This window comes from Siphateles boraxobius, unplaced genomic scaffold (assembly GCF_051911475.1).
Source record: "Siphateles boraxobius isolate OS27281-9 unplaced genomic scaffold, OSU_SipBor_1 9, whole genome shotgun sequence".
Classification (NCBI taxonomy): domain Eukaryota; kingdom Metazoa; phylum Chordata; class Actinopteri; order Cypriniformes; family Leuciscidae; genus Siphateles; species Siphateles boraxobius.
Genome location: NW_027509219.1, coordinates 16,623,262 through 16,647,763, shown reverse-complemented (window position 1 = coordinate 16,647,763; position 24,502 = coordinate 16,623,262). Strand labels below are relative to the sequence as shown.

Genomic DNA, 24,502 nt, shown 5'->3' with positions numbered 1-24,502 from the left:
ATCTGCTCTGAGAACACCTTGTGAGTCTTATGGAGTGTGAATGTTCCATAGAGAAACATCCCACATCAGGCAGCTTGTAAATACCCCCAAACTGACTTCCTGTTGGGGGAAATTAAGAATGGTAAGGGGACCACCACAGTATGCAAGAGGTTTCATTATAGTCCATATAAAGTGTGGAGAAATGCTTATAAATGCAGGAAAATGCTAAATTAACCTTGAGTGTAGAATGACTTGCGAAATTCAGCCATATATATATATATATATATATATATATATATATATATATATATATATGCACACATACATTTCTTTATTATTATTATATTATATTTTAGATTTTTCTAGCATAGATCATAACCTATATCCATGCCCAATTAGGACCTGATCAATGTGACATCACTGAACTCCAGACAACAGTTGCAGCTGGTAGTCAACCGTCCGGAAATAGACAGACAGGGAGAAGTGAATAGCAGGGGTTGTGAATTTGGGTGAGGGATTAGAAGCTCATGCTTTCAGATCCCTTTGTGCCAAGGGGAGGAGAGAAGTGGAGAGGGGGTGGACCAACCCCAAATCCACTGCCTGTTGGAAATGAAGAGAGGGACAGAGAGAGAGAGAGGGACAGAGAGGGAGAGGGAGAGGGAGAGAGAGAGAGAGAGAGAGAGGGACAGAGAGAGAGAGGGACAGAGAGAGAGAGAGAGAGAGAGAGAGAGAGAGAGAGAGAGAGAGAGAGAGAGAGAGAGAGAGAGAGAGAGAGAGAGAGAGAGAGATAGAGAAAGAGAGAGAGAGATGTTAGTGCAACAGAGGTGATGGACTTAGTCCAGTAAGACTGACAGGGAACACACAAACTCCTCCTGAGGGCTGAGCAGAACATGCTGGTGGACTTTCCTTGCTTTCCAACACCAGATTCACTGGGGAACCTACATCTACAGCACTTAACAGAGATATCTGCTGATCTTCTGAGGTCTTCAAAACCCACTTCTCTCAAGCTCCTTAAAACACTTGAGAATTTTTAAACTGTGATCATTTTTAGAGTAAAATTCAAAGACTTGCTATCTTAAAAGTCAGAATTTTTCGCTTTGTTTAATATGTTTTTACCACTACTCTTTGAGAAGAGTTCTTGAAGAGGTTCTTGTCAGAGTTCTTGAGCAAGGATTCGCAGGATCTGCGTCGCCACACAAACAGAGGTGTTTAATTGTGGGCTTTAAAACTGAAGACCTTTCCACTGACACCAAGGACGTACTAACAAAGAGAGACAGTGGGAGATTACGACAGACAGAGAGAGAGAGAGAGAGAGAGAGAGAGAGAGAGAGAGAGAGAGAGAGAGAGTGAGTGGGAGAAGAGAGAGGAAAACCCCACAGAGATATCTCCACAAGTTGTGATGACTATTTCCACAGAGGAACTTTGCACGGTTTCTCCTGGACACTGACGGATTTCAAGAAGGTGCTGTGCAATAGACTGGAATCAACTGGTAAGGTTAAGGTGAGCCCAGAGGCTCCGCTTGCTCTCTAAACATGTGTAATTGCATCCGGCTCACTACAATGTTTGTGCTAATCTTGGAATGAACTTTTAAACACCTGTTTATGTTTGGCTGAGAGCTTGCGTCAACTTTTTGTAACACACTGAGTTCTATGTGCTTTGGTAATCGTTTTTAAGCTTCACCCTCCCACTCCGATCCTATCATGGGATGTATGGATAAGGTCTGTCGCCCTGGGCGACATCTCTTTCTGATGGTTTAAGTGGAGGGTTAATCTTTGACGGGCTGAAAGAAAGTTCTATGGGGTCGTTGAGGACAATAGAAGTGAGAAATTCAGGGATGGTGCGTTTTAGCGGTTCATTTGTCATAAACACACAATGGCTGTTACCAGCAAGGGACCCCGGACGCAATTTAAGACAACAAAGCGGCTGCGTCAATAATGACGTCTGTGAGCATTCAGATCAAAAAGAGTTGTTTCCCACGTGTTGAAAGACAGTCTAGACAAGTCTATGAATACACTGAGGTGTGAATGCAGAAAAGGAATTACTAAAGTGATTTAAAACAGCATGACAAGAAATGCACACTATATATGTTTCAGTTTTATGAATTAATTATAAGTTTTGGAATTAGAGAAAGGAAAATAAGAGGGATACAAGGTAGGGATGGAGGGAGGTAGAGTAAGCTACACATCCCAACATGTTTGGAGGGGACAGGATGCAGGAGAGTTGACTGTGGATGTGTCTCTTTGTTTTATTCCCCAGGAAGCTTTTTTCCATCTGTAGGGATCAGAACGGAGGCAGACTTCTCAATCAGGCTTTGTTCAGTCATGGTTCTGTTTGAATAAGAGAGAGCTTACGAGATTTCAAAATCAGAGTATCTCTAGTACTCTCTTTATGGACGGGCATGCCATGGCAACAAAATACACAAAGCTCATAATTGCAATTGTATTCAAAGCACTCAGGACTGTTTATACAATGGTCTAGACCCAGGGTTTTCAGCTAGGGGTCCCTGAAGGTACTCCAGGGGGTTCGCAGAAAGGGTAACAAGTAGATTTTGCTTATATTGTGAACACATTAATGAAAAGGTTTTAAATCAAAGTTATTAAAAGTCTTACCAAAATCTATCTAGATTTTTCATACTTGGGGTCTGTCTGCGTGCAGGGACCCTGGGACTGTAAAGCTTGGAAACTCCTGGTTTAGCAACCTGATCTCATTAATATCTTTGCAGGTATTCGTATATCATTTTAGTACTATTAATACATGTGAGAACTATTGAAAATATGCTGAAGGGTATAATATGGTATAAGTCTTTACATATGCAAACATTTTTATTTATATTTTATTTGTACTATTCATATATTTGTAATATAATCTCACCGATTTAATACAATAAAATAAATTTAATTCCACTAATTTAATATTCTATGAACCTAAAAGGATTCGTGAATATTTTTACATCCCTAAATTGTTTAAATGCGTGTTTTAAAGTTGTAAATTGCTTGTATTAAATGCTGCCAAATACATTAATAATATAGAGTATTATTCAAAAGTTTGGAGTCAGTAAGTTTAAAAAAATACATTTATTCAGCAAGGATGCATTAAACTAATCAGACATTTATAATGTTACATATGTTTTCTATTTCAAATAAATTATTACTGAAATAGAATTTCAAATGTTAATTTGTTAATTACAACTCAAATTCAGTTTGCTGCTCAGCTTTAATTTCTATGGTACTTTTATGGTAGCTTGACAATTTCAGTCATCAATTACTTATTGTGTGGGAAAGGGAAACTTCAACATTCTGCTAAACTTCAGAATCAACATCACATTTTGTGTTCTACTACACAATGACTTTGGGTGAATGTCACAGAGCATGACACTGTAGAAAATGTACACTAATGACACAAAAAAGGTCCATTGTTAAATGTGCAAAAGGCCTGTGTTTAGTCTCATTAGTCTGTGTGCTCTGCTAACCTACATAGAAATAACTTCACAGTCAGAGCTAATTTGTGAGAGGCACACAGGCACAAGTGTGAGGTGAGGACTTCATCAGTCTTCACCAGCCTGTGTGTGTGTGTGTGTGTGTGTGTGTGTGTGTGTGTGTGTGTGTGTGTGTGTGTGTGTGTGTGTGTGTGTGTGTGTGTGTGTGTGTGTGTGTGTGTGGCTCACTCTAATGAGGAGGGGCGGAATTCAAGGAATGCCACGCTAAGGTTGAAATGAGAAGGGCAGGCGAGAGAACAAGGGGATGATGGAGCGATAGGGAAAGACTGAAAGGAGACATCAAGCAGTTGTGTCCCCTTACTCCCTAATCAATGACTCAAACATTGCTATTGTGCCACAGAAAGTCAGACCTAACAAGAGTAATATTGCACACACTGCACTAACATTATTGGTTATGATCAGTCCTTTTCAATTCATGAGTTTGACTTGGCCATAACTGGGCAATTTCAGTTAACAGTTAATTAGTTGATTAATTACCATCGATAGTTAATCATTTTAAGCACTAAGTAATATATTAATTATTTAACAAATTATTATTTTAAGTATAAGTTTGACTAAGTATTCCTTTTTATTTCTTGATATAGAATACATTTTTCCTTAACTCATCATATATAGTTCACCACTGTCAAAATGAATTTTTCATAACAAAACAAAACAAAATAGTGACATTTTTTAGTGTTCAATTCTAAATAAGGAAATGTAAAATGTATTTTAAAAATAAATTGAATTAAATTTAAAATTAAAATTAAATTATGAAGAACAAATCTGCATCATGTACCTTAGTTTCAATTCAAATTCAAATTCAAAAATTAAATAGTATTTTGTTATTGGTGCACAACAAGGCAGAACTTGTTTCTATCAGTTATTGTTCTTTCTCTTTTAAAAGGTGTTTCTTTATCTTTTATAAGGCATATGTGGAATAGTTCAATAGCAGTTCAGACATGCTGTAGCTTGTAAGTCATGCCACATCTGTAATGGAACACTGGACGAGGTAAACTTCACTTTGGCCTGTCGGGACACTTCTCAAGGTGCATGTCAGAAGGACAGACTCTAAGGGAGTAATGACAGCTCTCTGGATGAGGCAGATGTGCTTTCTCTCGCCCTGCTGCTCACACAGACATTGCACCACAGAGGAAAGCATTTCCACTGTCTCATTATGCTGGTTGGGGAGTCCTAGCTCTTAGACTTGGGGTCTCCATTGAATTTCTTTATCACACACTCTTAAACATATTATGTTCCACTCAGAGAAACCACAGGCATCCCCCATCCTAGACACACACACAAGCACAGAAACATAGGCACATGCTCACACACCACAGTGAAACCACATACCGCCCGCAGCATTAACTCACACGAGACGTTGCCTGTTGTAATGCCCCGCTGTCCGACACTCTGTCAGTGTATCCAACAAGTCGCAAGTCCAACCTATAATTATTGGTTTGTTACAGCGGCACAAGGGGGTTCCTTAGCCTCTCATGAAATACACTCTCTAGTGGAAACCATCATTATTTTTTCCTTTTAGGAAACTGTTTTCTTTTCTTTTTCACTAGAGAGAGAGATTCACTAAAGTTCAAAAGTTTGGGGCCGACAACATTTTATAAAATGTTTTTTTTTTAAAAAAGAAGTCTCTTATGCTTACCAAGGCTGCATTCATTTTAATGGAAAAATAGTGATATTGTGGAATTATCACAATATTAAATATATATTTTAAAAAGTCATTTATTTTTGTGATGTCAAAACTGAATTTTCAATAGCCATTACTTCAGTCTTCAGTGTCACAATTTCCCTTAGAAATCGTTCTAATATGCTGATTTGACACTCAAGAAACATTTCTGATTACAATCAATGTTGAAATCAGTTGTGCCGCTTAATATATTTTGTGAAAACCCTGATTCATTTATTTCAGGACTTTTTGATTAATAGAAAGTTAAACATGTATTGTCACTCTTGATCAATTTAATGCATCCTTGCTGAATAAAAGTATTAATTTGTTTAATAAAACCTTACTGACCTCTTTTAAAGAATAAGTAAAAGACTACAAGATTCTGCTAAGAAAAAAAGGTCCACTATAAAATACAAAACAACCGGCCAAGCAACAAGATGAACACATCAACAATAGTATAATACTATTAATACTTAAGTCCTCTGAGGCCATTTTCACTACAGTCAATACCTGAGACACAAACACAACTTCCGCCGTTTGTGTGAAATAAGAGATAATCTTTAGATGGATATTAGGAAATATCCGATACTGAATCCAACGACTGACCAATCAGAATTGATTATGCCAGAATATTAAAATCAAAAGAAACCGAATCCAATTTGATAGAAAATCCAACTTTAGATCTGGAATACCATCTGGAATAAGCAACAGACCACCAGCTAACAGCTGGTCATAGCAGTCAGTCAGTTTAGGAGGTAAGGATTGTTTTTGGAACATTAATGACCTGCTTGGACTAGCTAATGATGAGTTTAGACAGCTACCATGTTTCAAAACACAGCTACCAGGCTTAAGATGTATTTTCCAATAGGCGTCTCTGTAGATCCTTCTTGTCAGTCAACAGCTTTTAAAATTTCCGACAATCAATCTGTCAGTAAGATTGGAGACAAAAACAGTTTGTGAGGAGCACGAGACAAGAGTCTTAATCAAACGTGTCCAGACAGCTGAATGGGGACATAAGAATGACATGTTTTCCATGAGACCGAAAACAGTAGGAAGTTTACAGTACTGTATGTCTTACATCTTTTTTTTCTTTTTTCTGAGAGGATTATATAACTTAATATCAGTGGCCAGAAATACGAAAATAATTTGGCTGGAGAAATAAGACAGATACTACGTTAACAGCTCTCAGATCATCTCTCATGTTTGTATGCAGTTTAAACAGTAAGAACATGAAGGGAACCCGTCAAAGCTGGGAGAAAGACAGGGATAAATAGAGAGAGACAACAAGAACTGCAACGCGAGCTGACAATAAGATGACTTTTTCTGCGCTGTCCAGTGGTGAAGTCATGATGTGGACAGACAGATTGCAGGTTTCCAGTGCATTTGCTGACTTCATCAGCAAAGGTCTGTTATTTTGGTTTCTTTGTATAAACAGCCACAATAAAATAAACGACCTGAATTGTGTTGCATCAATCCTCTATCCTCCACAACACAGAGACAGCTTAACAAGCAGAAAAGTTAATACTAGCGGTAAAATGTTTCATTCAGTTAAAATCCATCCATTAGTGCTATTATTTCTAAAATCTCCCTAATGTTAACACTGAATTGACTCCCCTCTGGCTGTCCTCCCAGAATACGTTATAAAACAAAACTAATGAGCACTGCAATTCCCTTTTCTCCAGATAATTCCCCAAAAAACTCTGCTGTCAGCTTTGTATGTTTCGTGCCATGATGATAACAGGCTGACAAGATATGTTGGACAAGCTTTTGAAGAAAAAGAGATCTATAAAGTATAAGATGCTAATATATTTTTCTGATCCAGGTCATTGATAATTATCGGTTTTGAAACTGCTCTATTATACAACAGTTCTCTCCAAACTACTTGTCTGTGTTTGAGACGGACTGTTATACCGTGTCTAGACCACACCAGACGCGAGGGGCTCGACACAATGCGACACAAGCAAATAGAACCTTTATATTCAGTGATGCGGTCTACACTAGAGGCGGCAACACAACAAATTCTTTTCAGTAAACTGATGCTCTGTTCCATTTCTGACGTACTTCAAGGCCTCGCTCTACTTCTGGCTTTTTCTCGTCCAGTGTAGACAGCCACAAGCTGTTGTTTGGATGTGACAAATGTCCAGTGTAGACACAGCGTTAGTGTGCGTTAGAAACCTTTATTAGTGACTCTTTATCAGTTTAAGGCGAGACACGGCAGGCAAAAACATCGTTTTTTTTTTTTCACTGGTCACTTCTGAGATTTTGGGCTATTTTTCTTCAATAACATGCCTTCTTTCAGACTTATGCCGAAAAAAAGTCCAACATACACATTTAGGTCTTTATTTTACTACACTTTGTCTGTTTGCGTGTGTAGATTTCGCTTAAATTCATCAAAAGTTGGCACTCTAAATGATCCCGATGCTCCGCGATTGCTGTCTGCACCCTGTCATCACATATACCGTTAGAAAGCTCTCTCTCTCCTTTGCAATGCTTTAGGATCCAAATATGGTAATTTCCTGTTTATCAGCAACCAATCATGAAAGTAAAACGGGCGATTTAACTGGATATGCGCAATCTCATTGGCTGATGCCAATTTCTGACAACGTGATTCGTTCAGAATCGTCACGTGACGCGCTCTGACATTATATACATGCATCACATATATACAATACTTTACACACTATTTATATAAAACCATTACATTACACAACAAATTTCAGTTTTTGTATAATATAATTACTATAAAATACTAAACAAATCTGTAATTGTGGGATCCTAAAGTGGTTGTGAGTCCCTCAGGCAGATACATATTCTGGTACATATTGTTACATATGTGATGGACGTTGTTGATATGTTGTTTTGATGTTATGATCAGTGATGGATGAAGCAATAATGAGTTTTGGATGTTAAACAGTGTGATACATGGATTTTACTTGGACCTAAAGCATATCTTGACTATAATTCATGGCTTTCAATAGAAATTAGTGGATTTTTGCCATAAAATCTTTAAAGGCCGTTTTCTCAAAATTAGTTTTTGAATTATATTAATTGAATTAATATAACTGTATTCATATTTTGAATAAAGTCGTATTCATAACTATATTGTGAAGGTTTATCCAGAGGGATTTGTTGATATATCATTCTTGGCCTAATTTATATTACATTTTATGCCTAAAAATAGAGCGGAAATCTATTTTTTAAGGCTATTGATAGAATTTTCTGATTTACAGTGTAACAAAAGGAGATATTCATAATCCCGTCTGGTAATGTCTTTTCATTGAATATATCAACAAAATGAAAAAATAATTTTGAACCTTGTTTTCAATGGTCAGATTCTCACTTCAAAATATATGCAAATTAGTGCATATTTAATTAGATACAGACTGATTAGCATATTTAAACATAAAATTGCAGAAAACTTGCAATACATTTTTTTCTCCTATTCATGTGAGTAATCAACTGGTAAAGTTTCATGGTAATATCTGTAAGTTAATTTTTTTTACCCAGTTCACCTGTGGTGTCTTGCCTTAAGCGAATCTTTCTGAAGGTTTCACTGTTAAGTCAGTAGGTGGTGACAAGTGACTGTCTTTATGAGTGAGTCACTAAATCATTCAACTGATTAATTAAAACACATTTATCCATTCGTGAACAAAACAAGTGACAGTCTTTATAATCAAGTCAATGAATCATTCACTCAGTCGATTAATTCAAAAAACGTTTCATTCAGGAACAAAATAACTGCCTTCGAGTGAGTCATTGAATCATTCACTTAAACGATTAATTTAAAAAAAAAGTAAATTCAGGAATGAAAAAATGATTTGTGTGTCTTGGAATCATTTACTCGAATCATTCATTCATACCCACTGATTCATTCATGAATGAAACAAGAGACAGTCTTTATGAGCGAGTCACTAAATCATTCACTTAAATGATTTATTAAAAAAAAAACTAATTCAATTAATTCATGAAACAAGTGATAGTTTATATGAAGTCATTGAATCTTTCAACTCAACTGATTCGTTCAAAAACACTGACATATTAGGTTACAAAATACCAGTATTGTGTGTTGCTCGGAGATACAATGATTAATTAGAAGAAATTGTCTCAAAAGTAAGGTACTCAATGTTATCAATGAAACTGTTGTATAAAGAAATGTCATTCTAACATTCAGTTTTAAACATTATTCAATATGATGCAAGAAGCTGAATTACTTATTACTTGCCTGCATTTGTCAGAAACAATGCAAGAGTAGTGAATCTGTGTATGTGTTTGGAGATCAGAGAACCTGCTCGCAGTGGGTCAGAAAGGTGTTGAACAGCGGCAATCCACAACTCAATCCACCAGCAGCTTTCAATTAAAGTTCCCAAAGATGAAGCGCTCTAGTTATATTTTCTTAGGAGACGTATTTTCCAAAGCCTTTACAGGCATCTCTCCTTCCACACCCCAGGGCTGCTTTCCCAACAATATGCTTGCTCTCTTTGAAACTTGAGGTAAACAACACAAAGTGGCTTCATTTCATTAATATAAAAGGCCATGTGTTGTGTTATTACAGCGCTTCTATAGTGGTCTTTATATAACTGGTATTTTCATTGTGAATAAATAAATCAGACTAATAAATCACGTCATACCTTCTTGGAGACTGAATTCAAATGACAGTCATCCATTGGAAGCAGGTGTCAAATTTGCTTTGTCTTCAAATCTATCATAGCAAAATATGTTATCACTCAAACAAACAGATCAAGCAATGCAGGTTTTACGTTTTAAAGTGCCATTCACACCCAAATGTTCTTGCATTTAATATTGCAAGTGCAAAAGAACAGATTCTTTTGCATCAAAGGTCAAATAGGTCCATCAATATGTTACATTTGCAGAGATGCAACAGAATGAAAAAAATAGCCCAGGGTCTTGTGATGCGTTTTAAAAAAGTTGAATATCTTGAAAACTTGACACTTCGTTGTTCTATGTTTCTAATTTGTAAGACGCTGAAAAGTAGCGGTCAAATATGCCCATGTAGAGTATATTTACACAGAAAACAATTAAAAAGCAGAGCAGTGGAACTCAAAAACCCGCACAGCATGAACCGGCCCTAATGCAATATAAATTTTCTTGTAAGCTTTGTTAGACAAGGTTTATGCACGCCTTGCACAATGCATTATGTGTAATACATTCTTAATCAGAGTAAAATCCCATTGCTTGTATGAACTAGAACTACATCACATTTTCCATTCTCCCTCAGTGACGTTTAAGCCTATGGCAAGGTTCAGATAACCAAGTGCCGTCATCAAGAACTCATTCATATGGCAGCTTACCAGATCAGAGGAGACTCCTGCCAGGACACCCAAGCTGACCAAACAATCCATTCAGCAGCATTAAACTCTCTGTGTCACCCTGCAATTGAGGCAGCTTCATTGTTCAACAGGATATTTGATTTTGCATTGTTGTCATGAGGCCAGTTTTGACCACACGTGTAATTGTAACTAAAACTATTAGGAGTTGTTTTCATTAATTAAAATAAATCTGAAATATTGCCTCGGCAGCTAACTGAATTCAAATACGTTTTAATGTCAACATTACAAAAACTAAACCTGAAATAAAGCTTAAAAGAAAAATTTAAAATAAAAACAAAAAGGCAAAACCACATAAAATCACTAAAACTAAAGCTAAAATTAAAATGAAAACTAAAAACACAAAAATAAAAGCTAATTCAAAATATTAATAAATACTATTTATTCTATTTTAGTGATTACCGTATATTATATTAATAATATAATAATTATATAATAATAATAATAATAATAATAATATTATAAAATACTCTAATTAAATAATACTAAAATAAACACTGCTAACAAGCCATTGCACTAAAAGCTAATTAATGCTGATGCTGAATTAATCCTGATGCTACGATTTTGAACAAATAAAAAAAAAAAAACTAAAACCAAAAACTAATTAATACAACTATAATTTTTTGGGGATCTCTTCATTTACATGAACTTGAATAAATTGTTTCGCAACGATGAATCATCAGACATTCCAATGCAACACGAGAGAGAAACGTTTAGGATGAACTGATTCACTAGAATCAATCAAGCTTGCCAGCACCACTATGAGAGAGAGGATGCAAAGAGAGTGTTTGAGTGAGATTCAAGTCCAGTAGCTCCAGCGAAGCCAAGAACTTACAGAATATGGGGCTGCAGAGCCTCATTATTCCCCTGCTGTGAGGGTCAGCCACACTCCATCAGTGCTGGAGAAACATGGTGGCTTGCCAGACCATTTCTCCCAGGGAAACCTGATCTGTCCCCAAAGTTTAAGAGCTTCCATGACTAGCTTAGAAACAGGGGCAGCCCACTGACTCTGTAGTAGTGAGCTCACTAGCATGACTGAGGTTGAGTGAGGTGTCAGATCTTCTGTCTAGATCAGTTGGTGTTGTGTTAGCTCAGTTAAGCTAGGCCTGTCCAGACAGATAGAGGAGGAAATTAGCCTCATACCTCCCATACGCCTCTAGGATGGAAAAATATATCCTTATACCCTTAGGGTTGTGGTATTAAAAAAAAGATTTAAAGGATTACTGTCCCAATTGTTCCGGCAATGACTTAAGGAATTATATGCACAAAGGCAATTTGAATTGTTGTGAGGTGAAAGCTTGACCTGAGGGTCAATGAAAAACAAGAATGTCCACTAAAAATTGTCAATAGTGTAGTGATGTACGAAGCACAACTCACACTAAAGTCTAAACAAGCAGCTTTATGTTGGTCAAAGTGGTGAATCCACAAGAAATTGTTGAAAAACATGCATTGACAAATCTTTCATCCGTAAGTGAAATTCCTGATCGTGTGGATTCCTTTTGAAATGACTGGATTTCGCTCACGGAAATTTGCTAAACAATGGTAAAAGTAAAGGTAAAATATATTTTGTTAGTCCAAATATCATGACTTATTAATTCATATATATTACGTTGCACCACATGATATTACAACCTGAACTAATCTTGTCATTAAAAGGTCAAATTATCTGATTTTAAGAGCCTTGACACAGTCATGGGGGTCTGCAGGGGTTCTTTCTATGACACAATTTTATGTTTTTCGGTTTAACTGCATGTTTCTGCATATGGGTTTTTAAAAATGAATAAATAAATAAATAATAATAAGCAGTTTTGTTGACATTTTTTCTAAGAATCAATAAAAAAAGATGATGGCAAACAACTTAAGGTTCTAAACAAATATTATTTTTAATTAAATTAAAAAGTGAACGTCATTCTTCCTTCTCCACTGATGTATTTCACAGGTGTGTGTGGTCATGGATGTTCCTGTGCTAGTATGGCTGGTGTTGCTCCTGGCGAGTAGACAGTTTCCTGAAATGGATTGCAGCACTCAGGAGTTTGACAGCAGTGATGAAGGTCCAGAGGTTGAATTCCTATCGACCTCTCGCACACGACGGGCCCCCGAGCCTCCTCCACAGGACAAGTGCTCCTACACCTTCATCGTACCCCAGCAGAAGGTTACAGGAGCCATCTGTGTGAACTCCAAGGAGCCTGAGGCCATGCTGGAGAACCGTGTCAATAAGCAGGAGCTGGAACTTCTCAACTCTGAGCTGCACAAGCAGAAGAGACAAATCGAAACTCTGCAGCAGCTTGTAGAAGTCGACGGCGGCATCGTCAACGAGGTGAAGCTTCTGCGCAAGGAATCCCGTAACATGAATTCCAGAGTGACGCAGTTATACATGCAGCTGCTGCATGAGATCATCCGTAAGAGGGACAACGCGCTGGAGTTGTCGCAACTGGAGAACAAGATTCTCAACCAGACCTCCGAGATGCTGCAGCTTACAAACCGCTATAAAGATCTGGAGCATAAGTATCAGCACCTCGCCTCACTGGCCAATAACCAGTCGGCGCTCATTGCCCTTCTCGAGGCACAGTGTCAGAGGGGACCACCGGTTGCGGTCCCCAGGGTACCAGCCCAGCCTCAGCCCCAACCACAACCTCAACCCAGACCCTCGCCACCCCTCAATAAGCCTACGTTTAACCGCAACCACCAGATCACCAACGAGATCCAGAGCGATCAGAACCTCAAAGTGCCACCCGCCCCTCCTCCCACCATGCCAGGAGGAACTCACAGCCCGTCCACCACAAACAAACCTTCAGGTGAGTCGCAGCTTCATTCCTTCAGTGGGGCATGTACTATTCGAAGGAAAAAACGAAATACTTGCATTTTGAAGAAATAAGATTATAGGTTTTACAAAACTTTCCAACAGAACACATTTTCCATTTAACTTTACCATTGAAAAAGTTTGTGGCCAGTAACTATTCAGCAAAGATGCATTAAATTGATCAAAAAAGTGACAGAAAAGACTCGTATAGTACTTCAAAATATTTCCATTTCAAAATAAATGATGTTCTTTTGAACTGTCTAATAATCAAAGAATCCTGGAAAAATGTTTTCAACATTGATAATAAATATATATGTTTCTTGAGTATCAAATCAGAATATTATAATGATATAATGATTAAAAAATTATTAAAATAGAAAAGAGTCATTTTAAATTATAATGATATTTCACAATATTTCTATTTTTATGGTATTTTTCACCAAATAAAAGCAACCTTGGTGAGCATTAGACTCTTCTAAAAATGCTAAAAAAGGAAAAATAAATTCTTATTACCAGCCCCAAACTTTGAACGATGTGTCATCTAAGTTATCTCAGGTTCAGAGTATATATTTATTACTATCATGGTTTAGACCATTTTTAAACACTTTTGGTAATAAAAAAATCATCTAGCAAATAGCTTTAATAGCAAAATTGCTGTATAAAATGTCAGAATGAACTTTAATGGTTATTGACAAAAAAAAAAGAAGAAAGAAAAGCGCAATGTTTTCATTTGATGACTCTTATCCTTGTTTGGTTTTCAAACAAGGCAATTTCTCATTATTCAGCACTGCCTATCAAAGTTCATTCATCTCAAATTCTCTCTACATAGCGACTCCCACACCGAGATGTGACAATAAACCATCTGTTGTTGTCTCAGCTTTGAAATGCCAACATCCAGTTAGTAAATCTGGTCAGATGATGAATATCAAAAAAATATTTTGTGTTGAGAATATTTTGATTGTTGTAGGAGGACAAAAACAAAAACCAAGATCAATTTAATGCAATATATCTAATTTCAGACTGATTGCAATTTTTTAATACATGATTTTAATGCTCTAAAAAGAGAAAAGCCCAATTTTTGTTTGAGTGAAATAATGTAGAAAAGTTAAAAAGTTTATTTTTCCAAAAAAACTACTTGAGTTTAATGTATACTTTTGTTTCATTGATTGCAATGAACATAAGAATATCATGATAGAATGTTTTGTTTATATCATTAACCCCAACACCAGCATATATATTGTGTCTATTTACAGACAAAACTAGTCAAGGCAGCGAAAATGAAAAAGGCAGCTTTCAGTGGCTGCATTTCCACTCCATCTGGTGACATGAGCAATTTCCTGGCTAGGTCTGCCTGCATTAATAGCAAAAGGTTACACAAACTCTCCTCAATGAGAGTCAAGCTTTCACAATGAGACTACAGTACGAAAAAGAGCTCTGGAAGGAAATAGAAAGACAGATTCTGGGCAGAAGTCAAAAAAGAGAAGGAAAGACTGTCAGAAAAAGTCTACAGTGGCTGAGTTGGGAAATGGCATAAGGATGAGTCTGCATTTACACTATATATGTGTGCAAGGTATGAGGCGTATGGCAATTTCACCCTCTGATTTATGTTCATTTCTTCCAAAAAACTGTGTTTGACAATCGCTTGAGATGTCTTATATGTATATGAAAGGGTATTTAAAAAAAAGAGATTCAGAAAAACTGGTACTGTCAACCGATTAAAAAAAGAACTAAATTAATCACACTTTTTTCTGTAATTGCAATCAATCACTCCTAACAAAGTTTTTCATGAATTTTTTATATTGTAGTAATTTCACAATTAATCTCCAAATTAATGTAGAAACAACATAAAGACAGTATTTTTTTAATATTTTATCTAACAGGTAGGAAATATCCAGAAATATAGTTATATTCACTTGTAGTTACAGATATAGAACACATTTATCAAACACGTCATAGACTTCACTGCATGATTTATAAATTAAATACAGATACATTTTTATTAATGCTACAAAAGTTATTCGTTTAAGAGAAGTGAGTGATTTTCTATTTGTCGTTTGTTCTTTGATTAACATTAATGACAGACAGCAGCAGGTTTATTAGGCTGCTGTCACTTTAAGATCTGACGCACAACGCGGATCTGACATCCTATTTTCTCACAACTCTTTACACTCTATATTTAAGACATTATTTAACTCAAGGTTGTGCTTACGAGGATACTCAACTTTTGGCATTATTTTGGTGTAATGGTGGGGTCACATTTAACATCATTTAGTGAATTTTAAAGAGTAAAATCCAGTCATTTCAATAGGATTCTAAGTGATTTTTTTTAAGGACTTTATTTTTATAGCATGAGGGTGAAATATTTCCCCACACAGATTTCACAACAGGTTCAAGTTGGAAAGCTGAAAAGAAAGCTGCTTGGTATAAATGTGACGTCTGTGTGATCTGTGGTTCATGGCTTCTGACAATAGAAAATATACTTTTTTTTGCATGCTCAAATTTCGCTAATGTGACGACACCTTGAGATTTAGAACCACATATGAAAGTAGTCCAAATTGGAAATCAAAAATCCAATTTGATAAGCAATTTTTGCCGTTTACAAACATGCAACAAGACTCAATCCGACAAAAATAGATTTGGTTGACAGTCTAAATGCTGTTGTAAAGACAGACAATTAAGTTGCAGTGATGAGAAAGGAAATAAGAGGATAGGAGAAAGAGCAGGGCAAGGAGGGAAGCAGCACTCTGTTGGAGTGAAGTCATTTATTCCAGATTTACCAGACATGGGTGAACCAGACATCCCACACAAAGCTCAGCGCTCTATCAGGTCTGGGTCTTCCTGCTGGAGAGAAATGGCCTGCTGATGGATTTGCCAAGTTGTTTTAACAAGACCCACACCACTGAAAATCTGTAAGGCCTCTCCGTTTCCTCTTCCTCTCTTATTCCTACCATATCTCCTCTAAAGTTCACTTGACTTGATGGATTTGTGTTCATCCCGAGTTCATCACATCATTCATCTCTGTGAATGTTAGCTAGAGTCTTTGTAGTGAAAAGCAGATTTTCTTTTTGTGTCTACCTTCTCTGCCATTAGACAGTTTTTGCTTACAATGTGTGAGTCGGTTCTTTCACAGCACTGTCTTTTTCCATCTCTCCCTCATACACAACCAATCTAAACTGTGTCCCTTTGTCTGCCAGATATAACAGCTGCCTTGGTCTAAACTTCTGTAAAGCCCCCTGAACAAGTACACCAAAATATTGTCACTGTAAAACAGAAACAGTTAAGAAGTGACTCATCTACTCACTAAAATCATTGTTCTAATTAGAAACAAATGCTTCAAAACATGTACTTCTGAACCTGCTTTTAGCTGTTCTGTTCTTGTCGTTTTTTGTCGAAAATTTCTTTATTTTCTTCAAATACTTGTTCTTGGCACTAATTTTGCATTAAGTGGCAAGTTTCCATGGTGTAAAATGTTCTACGACCAATTAAACAGAATGGGGCTTAAAGGGAAAGTTTGTAATTTGCTGACAAGCAGACTTCTCCAAGGGAGAGCAAGACATTGGTGGCTCCAAGATAATGAGGCAAAGTATGTGGAGTGAGGTGCTTTTATAAAGGTAAAAATAAAAAATTCAGCCCCAAACACAAACACAGTTTTAAAACTAAAACTCTAATCCAGAATTAGTTTGGGACGAATAAGCCAAACCACAGTCTGTTAATGTTATTAATAACAATAATGTAATAAATATTGTACGGTATAAATAAAATATATTCCCACTGGACCATCGGTCCAAAGGGATCACATGATCAATTCAGTGACCTACAAAAAATTAAGAATCATAAATATTTATTTTTCATTTACAATAGAGTTTTTTAGGTTGGAACAATGCATTCTCAGATTTTTCCACTCTAATGTATGTCTATTAAATTTGCCTATGTGAGGCATGTCTCCTGAGATTCCAAAAAAATCGACTGACCCAATAAAAAGCAAGTGGTTTAATACATGCTCCTCCTAAGATTGGGAATACTGGAATGGATTCAGTTTTGTTCACGGTAAGGGGCTAATGAGCCCCGTCTGTGTTGTTATCTTAAATTTGTCAGGTAGTGTGATGGCTCTTACTCTGGCATGCTGTGAAAATCAGCCAGCCAGAGAGATTTCAGAAAAACAGACAAAATCCGGCTCAGTGGAATGTGCACTAGAGGCTATGAATCCAGCGGTCTGAGGTCTGTTATCATAAATACAACCAGAAATATCTAAATTGTAAGTGTGTAAGTACTAAAATTAACCATGTTGAATACTACAAGTGAAATGCTAAAAAACCCGACTGGAGCAACACCCTATGTTTCGGTACAAGACACATCCAGCTAATTTTTAAATGTACCGACCAGGGGTGCGTTTCCCAAAGCCTACTATGGTCGCAAGTTCCGTCGTTACAAATAGAGTTCAATGGAAATTGCGATCATAGTTGGCCAACGATGCTTTTGGGAAACGCACCCCAGAGTGATGAAGGGGATGGAGTGGCTGTGAATGAGGGCCAGCCGTTGGGCATGAGGCCTGCTTTTTATAAGCTACAAGATGAGAGTAAACACTAAAATGTTCCAGACTACTGTAAGTAAACCACAAGGCCTCAGTAGCGATTTCAGACGGAGATGTAAGATCAGAAGATCAGTAAGGAGAGCAGTTAAAATACACAAATAATAATGGAACATATGAGATAATGTGCTTTGAGAGCAAAACTTTAAGTTGAAGTCTCAGGTTGTGTTTAGGTTTGACTACTTTCCCAACAGAAAAGTCACCCTTCACCATATCTAGAGATTGGCATGGGGCACTTTCCATAAGATCATCTTTCAATGCAAATCAAACCAGCTATTAGGCTAACTGAAATAAAACCATGCCAATCTCTAGATATGGTGAAGGGTATGTGATGATGTGGGGATATTTTAATTCCAAAGGCCAAGGGAACTTTATCAGGATGCATAGTATCCTGGATCCATGAAATAACTGGCCTTTAAAAATAAAAATCTGCCTGCCTCTATGGGAATTTAACATAGGGGGGCAATGACTTATGCACCCTGTATTTTAAGGAAGAACATTTATTTATTTATGATACATTATTCATACACAAAGAAAATTGGTGTCCTTAAAGGTTGGATTTTTCCTCATTTTTCCAATTAAGCCATTAAGATCAATTTCCAAAAGATGATTTTTTATTCCTCTTTTTAGGCAACTTTAGCATGGGGGGCCTAACTTATTCACACCACTGTATATATATATATACACATATACATCTACATATATATATATATATATATATATATATATATATATATATATATATATATATATATATATATATATGTATGTAGATGTATATATATATATATATATATATATATATATATATATATTCCCCATTATCAGGGTATTCATCAAATAGTCTAGTTTTTACCATTTTAAACTGAAGATCAGAGAAAATTTGATTTTGAAGACAACTAATTTATGGATAGTCTCTTACTCTGCTTTTCATTGGAAAACTTGGAGCCATTCTTGACACATCCCTATAAAAAACACTACTCCATGCCCAATCTAATCTACTTGCTACTGCATTATTTAACAAATGGGCCTTTCTTTGGCGTCCATGCCAGCATTATGTTTGGCTGGAATAGCAGAGGCAACTTCCCAGGCCAGAATGGCAGCCAAGGTCCATCCTCTTCTTACGTTAAGAGCTTTTCCAGCTGTGCTATGGATGAACAAGAGACCTAGCGGGAGTAGATACAACTGAGAATGGTGTTCAGTGAGATTCTGAGATCAGCTTTCTTGGATTATGGAATTGTTTCAGCTTTGCACGTGAATTTCCCTTCAAGCTAAATAATATCTCAGTCTGTCACAGTGTCATATTCCCAGTATGAGATTTGACAGCAACAGACAGGAGACTTCGAAAATTGTAGTATGATGGTATACATCTTGTTTAAATAAATAAGTTGGGAGTGATTGAGTGGGGTAAATACTGAATGATTTTCCCCTCCTTAGGTCCCTGGAAGGATTGTCTGGAGGCTCTGGAGGACGGCCACACTAACAGTGGCATGCACCTAGTGAAGCCGGAAAACACCAACAAGCTGATGCAGGTGTGGTGTGATCAAAGACATGACCCAGGTGGCTGGACGGTCATCCAGAGAAGAATGGATGGCTCCGTCAACTTCTTCAGAAACTGGGAGACATATAAGGTGAGCCAGGAAGATAAATTCTGGCCAGTAATTAACTTTTATGACCGATAAGTGCTAAATAGCTGATATTAAAATAACAGTATAAATATGAAAACTGTATGAAACAGTATGAAATTGGCCTTTATGCTCACCAAGGGTGCATTTATTTGATAAAAAAAACAATGTTAAAGTATATTAGTAAATATTATAGATAATACTAGTAAATATTATTACTATTTAAAATAACTGTTTTCTATTATCATTCTAATATGCTGATTTGGTGCTCAAGAAACATTTTCGTATTATTATCAATGTTGTGCTCAAAACAGTTTATTAGTTTTGTGAAAACCATGATACTTGTTTTTTCAGGATTCTTTGACGATTAGAAGGTTCAAAAGAACAGCATTTAGTTTGAAATCCAAATCTTTTTTACACTATACATATGACAATTTAATGCATCCTTGCGAATTAAAAAGTATTAATTTCTCTCCCTCAAAAAAAGTAAATAAATAAATAAATTGCTGAGTGACCCCAAGCTTTTGAATGCTAGAGTACAAATTAACAGTGTTATTAAATTGTTATTGTTTTTAAAGATTACATTTGAACGAGCATTAGATGACAGCAAAGGTAAACTAAAGGAAAAAATAGGGAAATAAGAATTAAGCATACAATATCTCTGTAATAGACAGAGGTGTCTTCCTTAGCCAATGGTGGCAAGTTCAACAAACAGGTGCATTTATGTTCCTGTGGTAACAATTTGCTTACATTTTACCTTTGTCACTTAACATCACATGGTCTATAACTTTTAGCTGCTTCACATAAGCTGACCCGGATGGCTGTGAACATACAGACCCTTGCACTTACAGAGGTTTAATGAGGTACATATGCCAAGCAGAAACTACCACACTGCACTGAAATGAATTAATGCGAACATTAATATGATCTATATGCTTTGTGTATGGCATATAAATAATATACAAATGAATCATTCATAATGTTCTTTACTTATTCAGTTTTTAAAGCCGTTTTATACACATTTTCTATAATATAATAATAGAATTAAAGAAGGGTTTTTAAAGAAGTTTTTTTTTATTGTGTTCCATCTGTATGGAACACTTATTTCCACCATCGAATAAAAAATAAAAATATCCCACAGACTTTTTTCTAGCAATTATAAAGAGTTTTTTTCTCTGAATTTTAAGTTTATATCCCGCAATTCTGACTTTATAACTTGCATTGCGATTTTATATCCCGCAATTCTAACTTAATAACTCGCAATTGTGAGAAAAAAAGTCAGAATTGTGAGATAAAAAGTCACAATTATCTTTTACATTTTTTTTATTCCATAGCGAAAACAAGCAAAGTGCAGAGAAAAAAACAAGTAAAACAAAAGCCAGTCGTCTGAATCCTCATAAAAAAATAAAAACAGTTCTTCAAAGCCCTGTAGATATAGTATTAAACACAAGTAAAGTCGCAATTACAAGTGCTTCATGGGCTCAGAAAGATGTCTAATGATGCAAAGAATGTGCTGGCAAATGAAAGCCCTACCAGTAAAACAAGAAAAAAAAGGAGAGAGAGAAGAACAAACCCTACGGCAAGTGGCAATTTTTCAGCCTTAAGGACCTGACAAAATAATACAGACTAAGTAATGTACACTAAAATAACTATTTTACGTGGTCCATCTAATACTCAATGGCAGGCCCTCCTCTGTTTTGTTACAGCAAGGCTTTGGAAACATTGATGGAGAGTACTGGCTGGGTCTGGAGAACATATACTGGATAACCAACCAGGGGAACTACAAGCTGCTGGTCACCTTGGAGGACTGGTCTGGACGCAAGACGTTTGCAGAGTACGCAAGTTTCCGCCTTGAGCCTGAGACAGAATTCTACAGGCTCAAGGTGGGCCGTTATCATGGCAATGCCGGTGACTCCCTAACTTGGCACAACGGGAAGCAGTTCACCACTCTGGACAGGGATCATGATGCATATACAGGTATCAGTCAGATTGTCAACATTTTTCTGTAAGCATATAATGATATATATATAAATTAATATATAAAATGTTTTATCTCAGGCAACTGTGCACACTACCAAAAAGGAGGCTGGTGGTATAATGCCTGTGCCCACTCAAATCTGAACGGCGTGTGGTACAGGGGAGGGCACTACCGCAGCCGCTATCAGGACGGCGTGTACTGGGCTGAATTCAGAGGGGGCGCCTATTCCCTCAAGAAGGTCGTGATGATGATACGACCCAACCCGAACACCTTCCACTGAGAGGCACATAAAAACAGGGAATGAACTGACAATTGCACCCCCATGGTCGCCATCCACCCTATAAAGTGCAATTCGTTTAGACTGTGGTTTTTAAATTGTTTTGCTTCCTACATACATAGATATGATAGCAAAAGGACAAACAGGGTCTTGGTTGACATAACTGAGAAGGAACACCAATTTATCAAAGACTACAAAAGGAAGCTCTATTAAGTGCTATTCACATCCATTAGAAAATGAAGTGTCTGATGACTTGGCCTGTTTTCTATCAGTAACTAGGAAGTCATCTAAAAATATAATGAAAATGATGTGCGTTTCCACTCTAGTTCAATCAAATCAAATGAGACCTGTTCATCTTTAAATATTTAGTGCAATTGTGAATCTGTTGTCAGTTGTTTAGATTGCTTTTGTTAAATATGTAAAATAACTGATTAGTACTCATTCGTTGTTACAAATAAGACACAGGACATCCAATCCAGTGATAAATAGCTGCTTACGCATCCCTAGTTTATTCAAAGCTAAAAGAATATAGGTTTCCTGATGAGATGAATGACTCATAATTTATTTCAGGGATATCATTTTTAAAATTCATATAAAGGTTGCAGTGTAAAATAAATGCACAATTAAACATCTTAAAACAGTCATCGATTTCTCAATCTAAACTGTATTTACTGTGTAAATTAGCTGCTGGTGTCAAATGAAGACCCAACACATTTATGTACATATACACGTAATATTGTTGAAAATAATGTGTAATTTGTAATATACTGTAAGTGTAACATTTCCCCTAGCATTGTCATACTGTTGCAATAAAAGATGTACAGCCACGTGCTTTGTCCGTGAATGGATTAAACATCAATATGCTGCAGCTGCAGCTCTACTGAGAAAGTTTATGTGTCAAAGTAAAGGGAAAGGTCACAAACAATTAAATTCAAAAATGCAACACAGACTCAAACAACAAAATAGCTCTTTGACCATATAATAAATGGAGTCACACTTTAGTTTAGGGTCCAATTCTTTCTATTCACTAAGACTCAATAAACTCCTAATTGCTGCATATTAATATTTAATAAGGTAGTTTATAAGTTTAGGTATTGGGAAGGATTATGGGATGTAGAAAATGGTCATGCAGAATAAGGCTTTACTTTATAAGTAATAATAAACAGCCAACATTCTAGTAATATGCATGCTAATAAGCAACTAGTTAATAGTGAGAAATGAACCCTAAACTAAAGTGTTATCATAAATGTTGTATATGTATATATAACAAGCTCCACTGAGATGATGTCTCTGTGGCTTGCTGTTGAATAACACAGAAAATAATTTCAGTTAATAATTTAATAACTTGCCCTGTCTATGGTAATGCACTTACAATGGAAGTCAACGAGGTGATAGTATTTTATGGTTTAAAACCAGAAATAAGAATATTTTGATCTACATGAAAAAAGAAAAAAACACATTTAATTTTTTTTTATCTCAAGGTCATTAGATCTAGATCTTTCCATTCTAAATCAGAGTAGTGTGATACAATTACATTTATTTTAATGAATCGACATATATTTTGCTATTACAGAAAAAAGGTCCATTATCCAGTGTCAATTGTGTAGTGATGTAGGAAGCACAGCTCTTACTTTCAAGTCATTTTCAAATCAAGGAGCTTTCTAATAATCAACATGGTAAATTTGTGTGACCTACTTGAACTTGTTGCAAAATATGCATAGGGAAAACTTTAACCCTCAGACAAAATTCACAAGCGCATTGATTCGTATAGAAATGACTGGGTTTCGCCCAGCAAAAAGTCCCCAAAGAGCGGTAAATGTGAAACAGTAATAAAAGGCTGTACAAATAATTGAAAAACAAATTGGATCAGAATTTTCTGTCCTCAAGCTTCATCAAGGCTAATGGTTGTTAAACTCCACATTTCCATTGTTAGGGAAGTTATGGCTGCACTCTCTAAACCGTATCATTATTTTGTTTAACGTAATGTAGTGCACTCTTCCAATAGACTTCTATTCTAAATGTAAAGCAGGATATACCTGAGGTAGCAATCAACTTGTCATATTTCTTTGTAACTGAAGTGATATGTGAGCTCAAGTGGAACTCGAATAACATCCAATATTTCTAGTAACTTCTTTTAGGACTCTTTTTTAACAAAATTAACAGGAAAACAAAAATGTTACGCAGTCAAAAAACAGTTTCACTTCAATCAGCTCAAAGCCAAAATTCACAGAAGTAATATTTAAATATAATATTACTCATTATTCCAATGTATTAATCTATATAACGAAATAAATAACCTATGGCTATAAGAATATTTTTTTTGGTACAAACTGAAGGTATGAACTTTTTTTGTATTAAAACCAATAATACAAGTTCTCTTAAATACATCAAAAAGTGTGAAAAGAGTGTTTGACACAATCCCAAACCCTTTCATTTCCTTTTTCCTTTGTCCCATAGGGAAATGGAACGGGCCACTGGAGAATCGCAGTGGAAATTGACATATTTGAAGTGACAGCCTGCACAACCTCAGCCACGTCAGACAGTCTTTCCGTCCCTGCGGTTTCAACTGCCTGCTGCTCAGGAATGGGAATATGTTACCGGAGTTCCCTGCAACTAAACCACAAGGTACCGGCACCAGGTACAGTGGTTTCTTTTTCTGTGACGTCTGAGAGAGCCATGTGATGAGTGGGATGTAGTTTACCGACACTCTGTACCGACATTCAAGTGGAAGCAGACACTCAGTGTGGATTA

The 24,502-nt window shown here is 36.3% G+C and overlaps 2 protein-coding genes across 3 annotated transcripts in view; one reads left to right on the top strand and one right to left on the bottom strand.

Moving 5' to 3' along the window:
• The window catches only part of ralgps1 (Ral GEF with PH domain and SH3 binding motif 1), a 138,828-nt gene that overhangs the window by 70,536 nt on the left and 43,790 nt on the right, over nt 1–24,502 (bottom strand). The gene's annotated exons all lie outside the window — the stretch shown is intronic.
• angptl2b (angiopoietin-like 2b) lies at nt 578–22,578 on the top strand. Its single transcript, XM_077224278.1, has 5 exons — nt 578–1,468; nt 12,423–13,278; nt 19,309–19,502; nt 21,203–21,473; nt 21,555–22,578. Exons 2-5 carry the CDS (start codon nt 12,435–12,437, stop codon nt 21,752–21,754), a joined length of 1,509 nt encoding a protein of 502 aa, XP_077080393.1. The 5' UTR covers nt 578–1,468; nt 12,423–12,434; the 3' UTR covers nt 21,755–22,578.